Here is a 10,030-nt window from a genome sequence, read left to right as displayed (position 1 = left end):
TGGGGGGGGTGGGGGGGGGTAGGGGGGTGGATCATGTCTGTGTCCTTGTTCTCCTCCAGGTGGAGCTGCTGGGTGGGGCTGTGGTCCTCCAGGGACCCACTCTGCACCCCAAGTTTTGCCCTGACCTGCTCCTCTGTGTTGCGTGGCTGTAGGGGTGGGCTGCAGCCAGGAACTGTGAACCTGGGGCCGGCCCACCCAGCCACCCAGGCTGGGGAACAAGATCACCTCCTAGGGCCAGAAGCTGGGGAGGTCCTCGCTTCCTAGGGTGTTGGATCGGGGATCACATGCCCCACATTCTGGGCCAAGCATGGTCCTGCCCCAGCATCTTGCTGGGTTGGGGGCATCTCCGCACAGATGAGTGCCACCCCAGGGTCTCTGCCAGGGTCTGCATGTCACCCTTGGGCATCTGTGCTCAGGAGGTCACCAGGTGTGGGCAGGGCACCAAGTGGGGAGGTAGCTGAGGCTGGAAGACGCACATCAGTGTCTCGCTGGGCTTCCTCAAGTGGGAACTAGAGAGGGGGCTGGGCTGCCAGGCCAGGGTCAACAGGCTTAGGCAGGCTCAGGGCTCAGGGTCAAGCCAGAAACCAAGGTGAAGTCTGCCTCTTGCTGCCACCAGGGCCCTGGGACAGGGATAGCAACAGCAGAAGGTAAAGGGGAAAGGAAGTAATGGGACCCCAGGCAAGGCTGAGCCCGGTCCCAAGCCCAGGATTGGGGTCTCCAGAGTTCCTGGGAGTCCCAGGGCAGCTCACCCACAGCCTGGGGCCTATGGGAGCAAGGGGGCTCCTGATGGCTGGGGGCAGGAGCTTGGACAAAGTTGAAGGCCTTCTGTCTGAATTGGCCAGGGGCCAACAAAAGCCAAAAAGCTGGCGTGGTGGCTAATGCCTGTAATCCCACTTTGGGAGGCCAAGGCAGGTGGATCACCTGAGGTCAGCAGATCGAGACCAGCCTGGCCAACATACTGAAACCCCGTCTCCACTAAAAATACAACAATTAGCTGGGTGTGGTGGTGGGCACCTGTAATCCCAGCTACTCAGGAGGCTGAGGCAGGAGAATCGCTTGAACCTGGGAGATGGAGATTGCAGATAGCCAAGATCATATCACTGCACTGCAGCCTGGGTGACAGAGTGAGAGTCTGTCTCAAAAAAAAAAAAAAAAAAAATCCACAAATCCCAGGGTGCTGGGCTGCATGGGGGCCTGTGCCGCAACCGGAGGACCCCAGCCCCCTGCCAACCCTTCCCCAGCTCAGGCCCACCGGCTCCCTTCTCATGCAGCTGCTCTGGGAGGAAGACCCTCCTTGCCAATCCCTCAGAAAATGGGCAGCAGGGACCCTGGGGACAGGTTGGGGACCCCAAGAAGATGGAACACACTAGGAGGCTGCTTTGGGGTCCCTGGGTCAGGCCAGCAGGACAGGTGTTGTGACCTGAGGGACTGACTGTGGAGCTCCAGGGGAGCCTCCTAGCCACTGACACACTGGCCTGGGCCAGACGCTGCCCTGTACCCTTGAGTGACGCCCGGGCCTCTCTGCACCCACCTGCTTTACCTGTGGCTAATGGCTTAGAGTGAAGGATGGTGGGCATGGGTGTGGGCATGGGTGTGCCACGTGGGCTCAGCGTCCACCCTGCCCCATGCATGCACCCATCACACCAGGGCCCACACACAGGCTCCCATCACACCCTGCCCCATCACAGCAGTGCCTAGAGGGCCACGGAGGCTTCCAGCTGAGGGCCAGCCCAAAGTCACAGGCAAGGAGTGAGAGGTGAGGGTCAAGGGGGCTTCCTGGTCTGGGTGGGCTCTGGCCCCCAAAACATGTTGCTTAGGTCAAGCCAGTCTCCCCAGCAGAGGTGAGCAGTTTTCCCCCAGTCTGCCTGGCCCACCCGTTCTCCAGGGACTGTGCCCAGTGGGTCTTATCTTCGCCATGCCAGGTGTGATGGTTAATACTGTCAACTTGATTGGATTGAAGGATACAAAGTATTGATCCTGGCTGTGTCTGTGAGGGTGTTGCCAAAAGAGATTAACATTTGAGTCAGTGGCTGCAGAGGGCAGACCCACCCTTCATCTGGTGGACAAAACCCAATCGGCTGCCAGTGAATATAAAGCAGAGAAACGTGAAAAGGAGACGATGGGCCTTACCTCCCAGCATGCATCTTTCTCCCGTGCTGGACACTTCCTGCCCTCAAACATCGGACTCCAAGTTCAGCTTTGAGACTTGGACTGGCTCTCCTTGCTCTGCAGCTTGCAGACGGCCTATTGTGGGACCTTGTGATCATGTAAGTTAATACTTAATAAACTCCCCTTTATATATATATATATTTCTTTTTTCTTCTTCTTTGTTTTTTTAACACAGAGTCTCGCTGTCTCCAGGCTGGAGTGCGGTGGTGCAATCTCGGCTCACTGCAACCTCCGCCTCTTGGGTTCAAGCAATTCTCCTGCCTCAGCCTCCAGACAGTTGGGACTACAGGTGCCCGCTGCCACGCCTGGCTAATTTTTTGTATTTTAGTAGAGATGGGGTTTTACTGTGTTGCCCAGGCTGGTCTCAAACTCCTGAGCTCAGGCAATCTGCCCACCTCAGCCTCCCAAAGTGCTGGGATTACAGGCGTGAGCCACCGTGCCTGGGCCCCCTCCATATATATATCTCCTATTAGTTCTGTTTCTCTAAGAGGACCCTGACTGGCCGGGTGCGGTGGCTCACGCCTGTAATCCCAGCATTTTGGAAGGCCAAGGTGGGCAAATCACGTGAGGTCGAGAATTCGAGACCAGCCTGGCCAACATGGAGAAAACTCTACTAAAAATACAAAATAAGTTGGGTGTGCTGGCGCATGCCTATAATCCCAGCTACTCGGGAGGCTGAGGCAGGAGAATCCCTTGAACCTGGGAGGCAGAGGTTGCGGTGAGCCAAGATCGCGCCATTGCATTCCAGCTTGGGCAATAAGAGCGAAACTCCGTCTCATAAATAAATAAATAAGAGAACCCTGATTAATAATAAGAACACACCAGGGCTGTCTAGGCGCCTGGACCTCCAGACTCCTAATAACCACTGAGGCGCTTCTGAACCCAGTCCTCCTACATCCCCAGCGTCAGTGGGACACAGAGTTTCAGGCCCTGCACGCTGACCTGGTACTGGCCTGATCTGGGCACTTTTGACCACATGGTCCCCCTCCCTCCCTTGGGGCCTTCTTGCTCCAAATTTAGGAGGGGCCAAGTCCCAGCTCCAGGTGTCCAGGCCCCTCCCATCACACCCCTCACCCGGCCCCATGAGTCCACCTGGCTGTGCATAGCTGGTGCCACACAGGTACCCCTGCCTGCCATCCCGTCTCCGCGTGCTGCAGGGCCTGACGTCCGCAGTCCCCATGAGAAACCCAGATTCAATGTCTGCATCATTTTCCTTCTGCCTGGAGGTGATGGGCACCCACATCCAGGTGTGTGTGGACTGTCCCCTGCTCCAGTCCTCTTTATCACACAGGATGGGGTCTTTCGGACCGCAGAACCAACTCTGGGCTGGCCCAGCCCTATGCCGCACCCTTCCCCTCTCCCACCTGAGTAGAAGGGTCCGCAGGGGTGAGGTCTGGCTGAGGAGGGTGGGGATGATCCCGTGGCCTCTCCTCCAGCTCCACGGGACAGGAAGGTCCTCCTCATGAGGGGACGGAAAGGCCTCCACCCTCTGGGGGTCCAAGAGCAGACCCCAGGCCCCCCCACTCAGAGGTCCATCTACCAGGGCCCCAAATGGTGGATGGGGATGGCGGAAGATTAACCCAAGCCGGCAACACAGGCAGAAGCCGCAGGTCTGAAATGGACTTTAATTGGCTTTTGTCTCTAGAATTCCCCACCCATTCCTGCGCTCCACGGTTCTCCCTGCCCCTCCAGTTTGGGGGTCCAAACTGAACAGGAGAGGTGCAGGGGACCAGGAGGTCTCCTGGCACAAATGTTTGGGGGTCTCCCTGGCAAGGGATCCCAGGGCCTGAAGCCCAAGGCCCAGTCACAAGCACACAGCATCAAAACATGTTTTTAGTGGGAAGCTCCGGGCCCTGCCCCTCCCCGGGGATCTCGAGGTCAGGGAACAGGTGGGCGTCTGTCTGCCTCCAGGTCATGGCAGCGCGGGCGGTGAGCTGGGGGCCGGCAGGGGTGCGGACAGTGCGGCGTGGTCGAATAGAGGGTTGCGCACCTCCATTTCCCCGGTCTGCGAACGTGGGTGTCAGGCTGGGCAGTGGGTGGACTGGGGGCATGCTTGCTGGGAGGAAACCCCAGGAGATGGTATGCCCCTCCCTGCACCCTGAGGCACTCACTGGGGCCAGGCCCGGGCACTCGTACACCGTGAAGTCTCCGTCCTCGTTCTCCTCATCCGAGGAGGCCGTGTCCAGCTCCTTGGGGGGCTCTTTATGCCTGGGTGGGGGGGGATCACTGGGTCCTCCCCACACCCCCGAGGTGCCAGTGGCCCAGTCTGGAAGTGGGCACTCAGCCCACCTCAGCCCTGGGGTGGCAGGGGAGCAGAGCCCAGGGTGAAGTTGGCCGGGGAGGTGAGGGTGCAGGGCGGCAGGGGAGGTGAAGGTGAGGGTGCAGGTGAGGGTGGCAGGGCCCAGGGTAAAGTTGACCAGGGGAGGTGGAGGTGGGGATGGGAGGTGGGTGGGAGGGGGTGGCGGGGCCGGGGCAGCCACTCACCGCTCCAGGCACAGCATCTGCTGCCGCTGGTGCTGGTAGTGGTACATCTCCGCGCTGTGTGCCAGGCGCTGGTCCCCAGGCTGTGGGAAGGAGCGGGTGAGGGTCAGGTGGTGGTCAGAGTTAGACGGGAGCCTCAGGGCCGAAGAGGGCCACACACCGAGATCCGGGGCGCTGCAGGTGAGCCAGGGGCCTTCGCAGCGGCGTAGTCAGTCTTCTGGGTCAGGCGGATCTCACGCTGCAGCCTGTGGGGAGTGGGGCCTGAGACCTCTGAGCGTGTGGTGCCCTCCCTGCCCTGCCCGCGGCCGCTGGCTCACCTGCACCAGCAGAGAGAGGCTACGGAGAGGGCAGCCACACCAGCCACACAGAATGCCAGGATCAGCACTGCGGAAGGGGGCGTGTGAGGGCAGCCTCTGTGGGGGGCCCTGCCGCCCCTGCCCACCCCTGACGAAGACCTACCAAGGGCGAGGCTGTCGCCGTGCCCTCCCCGGGGCTCCAGGGGCGACATGTGCACCGGCTCGGATGACACAGGGGAGCCCAGGGAGGTGTGGGGCGTGGGCATGGGGGTTCCTGGAGTGGAGGGGAAGCCCAGCTCCAGTCCCTGTCCCCGTGCTGAGAAGCCCAGGGTGGCTGCGAGAGAGGACAGGTTAGAGCGAGAGCACTGGGCTGGTGACAGGGCCATGGGGCAGGGGAAGCGGGGGTCTCACCAGGCTCTGGGAGCCGCTGTCGGGCCTTGGGCAGGGGCGGAGTTGAGTGTCCAGACTCCTTCAGGGCAAGCTCCTGGGCCAGGAAGTCAATCTCATCTTCCAGTCTGGGCTGGGGCCGGCCCCCACCTGGGGAGGGTGAGGGGCCATCAGGTGGAGGGACCCCGTCCAGGAGGTAGCCCCAGGCCCGGCCTCCCTGTTCCTGGCAGGTTCCTCCCAGGCGCCTGAGGACTGGGAACACGCCTGGGGGCCCTCTCCCTCCCGGATTGCCATGGTGACAGTGGGGGCGCTTCCTGTGAGGGGCAGTGCTTCCCGGAAAGTGGGGCAGGGCAAGGGGAGGAGGTGCTAGGGAAATGTCCAAAGACCGGGCAAGGGGAGGAAGGAGTGGGATCTCTCGCCCCAACGCATGTCCATAAAGGGGCGGCCAGCATAGCTCCTTCTGCTTCCCCACCTCCAAGCACGTTCTCAGGCAGAGGGGCAGTGACTCCCCAAGGAGTGCGGGAAAGCCCAAGGAAGTCAAGCATCCGGGACCCCTCCCCAGGTCATCAGGAGAACAGGGGCAGCCGTCAGGGGTGGGGCTGGTGGCAGGGCCCCAGTGGTGCCCACTGTGGGCTGCACAGTCCAGGCAGACGCTCCCCGGTAGGCAGGCGATGAGCCCACACAGACCCTTACAGCCACTTCTCGGTGCCCCTCTCAATACCCCCTCTGGGAAGCCGCCGCTGCTCCCACCCCCAGCACCTCTGAGCAAAGCCCTCACCACCTGAAGTCACTCAGTGACTGGCCATCCTGACAGATGAAGCTCAGGCTAGCAGGTGGGGCACACCCAGCACCCAGCCGTGCCAGCACACGTAAACATGTGCCAACGGGTGGACAGGACAGTGAGCGGTGGAAAAGAGCAAGCTGCCTGCGGACGGGGAAGTGGGGGCCTGGAGGGCTTCTGGGCAGACCCTGCAGAACCCAGGCCCAGGGAGAATGGACCCCTCCTCTCCCGTGGCCACTCCAGCATCTCCTATTGTACAGCTCTTCCCCTAGGAGGGCCTGAGTGCCCCAGGCCTGGGTCCAGCTCCATTTGGAAAGGGTGGGAAGCTTCGTGGAGAGTGAAGGAGGATCTCCCAGGCCTTGGACCCAACACCCCACAAGGTCCAGGGGCACTGGGACCACCTGGCACAAGTCTGGGCATCAAGGCTGCAGGCTTCTTTTTTTTCTTTTTTTTTTTTTGAGACACAGTCTCACTCTGTCGCCCAGGCTGGAGTACAGTGGTGCAATCTCGACTCACTGCAACCTCTGCCTCCCAGGTTAAAGCGATTCTCCTGCCTCAGCCTCCCGAGTAGCTGGGACTACAGGCATGTGCCACCACGCCCGGCTATTTTGTTTTTTTGGTAGAGACAGGGTTTCACCTTGTTGGCCAAGCTGGTTTTGAACTCCTGACCTCAAGAAATCCACCTGCCTGGGCCTCTCACAGTGCTAGGATTACAGGCATGAGCCACTGTGCCAGGCCGGCCGCTTCTTACAGGGAGAGGTTCACGCAGGGACATCCCCCCATCGACTTCCCCCTTTGCCCTCGTACCCGGAGGCCGGCGCATCCTGGGCACACAGAGCCCTTGCTGGTCCTCCTGGAAGGGTTGAAGGCAGGGCCCACAGGCATGTGCACCAGGGGGACACCTTGCCCGCCTCTTCAGGGCACAGTCCAGGCTCCCGGGACAGGCGGCTGCATCTGGGAAGGAAGCAGAAGGCAGGGCCGGCTCACGGCCCCGCAGGGCTCGGCCCCTGCACATGGCAGCGCTGACACCCCCAGAGCTGGCCAGGCCTGGTTCTGGCCATTGTTCTGGACAGGCCCTTCCTCCCTGCCGCAGGGGCTCAGAACCAGGAAGCAAACAGTCCTAGGACTTCTCAGAACTACCCTGCCCCTCCCCCTCCCCAGGTCCACTTCCAGGCCTGATAGAGCCCTCAACTCAGAAGCTGAGCCTCACTGTCCAGGCAGTGCTGAGTTCTCTTGGGCAGGGCCATGCAGCCCCACAAGCCCAGTCTCCAGCCTCAATATGCCCCACAGCGAGCCAGGAACCCCATCCAGATTGGGAGTCCCAGAGGGAGGGGCCTAGGTCTGTCTCTGGAGAGCAGCAAACCATGCTGCCAGAGGCTTCTCCTTCGCGTGCCGCTCTGCCCTGAATCCGGCACTGAACAAGTGTGCAGTCTGGAAGAAGGGACGCTGCTCCTCCAGCCTCTGGCTTGTACCCCAGGCACCAAGGAGACCTAAAATGGAGTCTGCTGGCCTCACTGACCTCAGACACAGAACCCAAACAGGTCACTCCCAAAGCCACATCACCAGGGGCTGCAGTCAGGGGCCAGGTGGCACCCAAGGGCCTCAGGAGGCCAAGGTTGGCAGTGCTGGGGACGGCGGGCCAGACACTAGTTCCTAACCACACTTTCATCTCGCTGATGAGGGGCCCAGGCCACGGTACCAGCTGACACATGTGGCTAATCAGTCTTATCCTGGTGCTGGAGAACGGGGCGAGAGGGCAATAGCCCTCTGCTTCAGTTTCCCCTCTGGGCTGCAGAAGCTGAGTGCCTCAAAGCTAAGGAATGTCCCCAGTCACGACGAGCCAGTGGAGCCAGGGGAACCCCAGCAGGGCCATCAACCCTGCTTGGGAAGTCTGCGGTGGGACCTCGGGCTACCCAGGACTCTTCCTCTCTGCCCAGCCCCACACTGCACACTGCGGGCAGGGCCACTGGGGCCACACGGGGCATCTGTCCTTCTCCAGACCTTGGCTGGCTGGCTTGGTTTCCTTGGTAACCTGACACTCAGGGCCCTCAGGGTGTCGGCTTCCCTTCGAGGCAGTTCCAGCAGCCTCAGCAGCTGCAGTGGCAGGTGGGCACAGGAGCCAATGCCAGGCACTGCCCACCCTCCATGACCTGGGGCAGCAGCCTCAGTATCAGTGGGCCGGGACTTGGGCATGTTAAACATTAAACCTGTGCCAGCAGGTCCACCTGGGCCCACCCGCCAGCTTGGCACCTGGCGAGTGAGGCAGTCCCTACCCCTGTGCTGATAACCCACAGTCCACCAAGCCAAAGGCAGGGGCCTGAGGTACAAAGCCGGCTGTAGGGTCTGGGTTCCAGGCCCCTCCCAGACCCTTATTCCCCAGCCCAGGAGCCTCCATCCCCCACTTCCTCCTCCTGAGAGGTCTCAGGAACAAGAGCAGTTGGAGAGTGGCTGGCACCCCCCACCACTCAACGTCTGGGCTGCCTGAGGGCCCTCCCTTCCAAGCACTGGGCACTGGGAGTGGGGGGGTTGCCTAGGGAGGGCCCTGCTAGGTCTCCTGGTGAGGCAGACATGAAGCCGCAGAGGCCGGTGAACTGAGGACTGGCACCCGCCACCCACCCGGGCTTAGCACAGCAGCTGCAGCCCCGTTTCCTGAATAGGTGGCCTCCGCCTTTCCTGGCTGACCACACTCTGACTCTCGGAAGCCTGTCCTGTTCATGCCCACCTCCCATCCAGGGGCACTGTGCCCAGGAGGAAGCCGGCCTCACTCTGGTCTCTTGAGACCACACAGGCTGCCCAGGTCAGCGCCTCAGCTGTGCCACAACCCACTTAACTTCTCCATGCCTCAGTTTCCTTGCCTGTAAAATGGGCTCACAGTACCTCTTCTGCAGGGCTGCCAGGAGGATTGCACGAATGCAGTCCAGTCTCCCAGTTCAGTCCCCCCAGAAAAAGGTCAGCTTTGCATCCTGGGTTCCTGCAGGGAGCTCTGCTCTCTGGAGCCTCAGGACCCATCTGTGCAGCTGGAAGGGTGTCCCAGGACCCTGGCCTTATCACCCTCCTCCAGAGTCCACCTGCAGCCCTCAGTCCCAAAGAGAATGCCAGTGCCCTCGAGGGCAGGGGGTGCAGGAGGAGGCTCTGAGGCTACAACAGCCTCCCCACATTGAAGCTAGAACAGGACCCCGAGCCGGCGCCATCAAGTGTCCCTGGAACTTGAGCGCCCACCATGGCGCACAAAGCCGGTGCCCAGCGCCACCCAAGGAGTGAGGACAGGCAGAGCAGCACTAGGCCCCGACCCCGGGACGCGCACGGGCAGCGAAGCCGGCGGGCACTCAGGGCCAGCCCGCACCCGCAGGAGCCCCGAACACGGAGACACACAGAGACGCAGGCAGACTCCCAGCGGGCCCGCCCAAAGCCAGATGGCCGCGGCACGGAGGCCTGAGCCAGACGGGTTCCCTGCGGAAGAAGCCATGAACCTCAGGTTCGCCTCCGGGAACCGGCAGAAGCCCCATCCGGCGCGGCCTTTCGGAGGCTCCGCGCTGCGCCCTCCAGCCGGGCCTGTTTATTCCATCCTAGGCGAGGCGGGGCCGCCACCGCTAGCGGACTAGGCCTGCAGGGCCTGCGGGCCTGGGAAGGACGAGGGTGGCTGCGCCCGGCAACCCGGTTCCCGCCCGGCGATCCCGGCCCCGGGGAGCCCCGCGGCCTGCGCCCAGCGCGCTCGCTCACCCGGGTGGCCGGCGGCGGCTCCACGCAGGGCCGCGCCGAGGACGAGGCCGGAGAGCAGCAGCCGCAGCAGCCGCAGGTGCCGCGGGGAGGGCGGAGGCAGCGGCGTCGCCATCCTTCAACGCCGCCGCCGGGGCAGCATGGCACCGCGAGGCCGGGGGCTCGGCGCGGGCTCCGGGCTCCGCGTCGGGAGCAGCGG

At 62.3% G+C, this 10,030-nt stretch overlaps 2 protein-coding genes across 3 annotated transcripts in view; both read right to left on the bottom strand.

Annotated features, from left to right (window-relative positions):
• Positions 1-3,769: 3,769 nt before the first annotated feature.
• Positions 3,770-10,030, bottom strand: NPDC1 (neural proliferation, differentiation and control 1). 2 transcript variants are annotated; one of them, XM_017893191.1, is made up of 9 exons: positions 9,835-10,030; positions 6,922-7,068; positions 5,358-5,483; positions 5,110-5,280; positions 4,968-5,034; positions 4,811-4,895; positions 4,654-4,733; positions 4,281-4,377; positions 3,770-4,174 (listed from the first exon to the last, which is right to left on the bottom strand). In XM_017893191.1, the coding sequence occupies exons 1-9, from the start codon at positions 9,944-9,946 to the stop codon at positions 4,082-4,084; spliced, it is 978 nt and encodes a 325-aa protein (XP_017748680.1). In that variant the 5' UTR covers positions 9,947-10,030; the 3' UTR covers positions 3,770-4,081. The 2 variants fall into 2 exon arrangements, with proteins under 2 accessions (XP_017748680.1, XP_017748681.1); XM_017893192.1 differs by lacking the exon at positions 5,110-5,280.
• The window catches only part of LOC108542836 (translation initiation factor IF-2-like), a 1,600-nt gene continuing 1,519 nt past the window's right edge, over positions 9,950-10,030 (bottom strand). The window contains exon 4 of the mRNA XM_017892994.1: positions 9,950-10,003. Within this exon, the coding sequence (XP_017748483.1) occupies positions 9,950-10,003 (54 nt within the window). The remainder of the gene's footprint in view (positions 10,004-10,030) is intronic.

The sequence above is a fragment of the Rhinopithecus bieti genome, unplaced genomic scaffold (genome assembly GCF_001698545.2).
Source record: "Rhinopithecus bieti isolate Rb0 unplaced genomic scaffold, ASM169854v2 scaffold_23276, whole genome shotgun sequence".
Taxonomy (NCBI): domain Eukaryota; kingdom Metazoa; phylum Chordata; class Mammalia; order Primates; family Cercopithecidae; genus Rhinopithecus; species Rhinopithecus bieti.
Note: the sequence above shows the minus strand (reverse complement) of the source record. Positions and strands in the feature narration are given on the sequence as shown.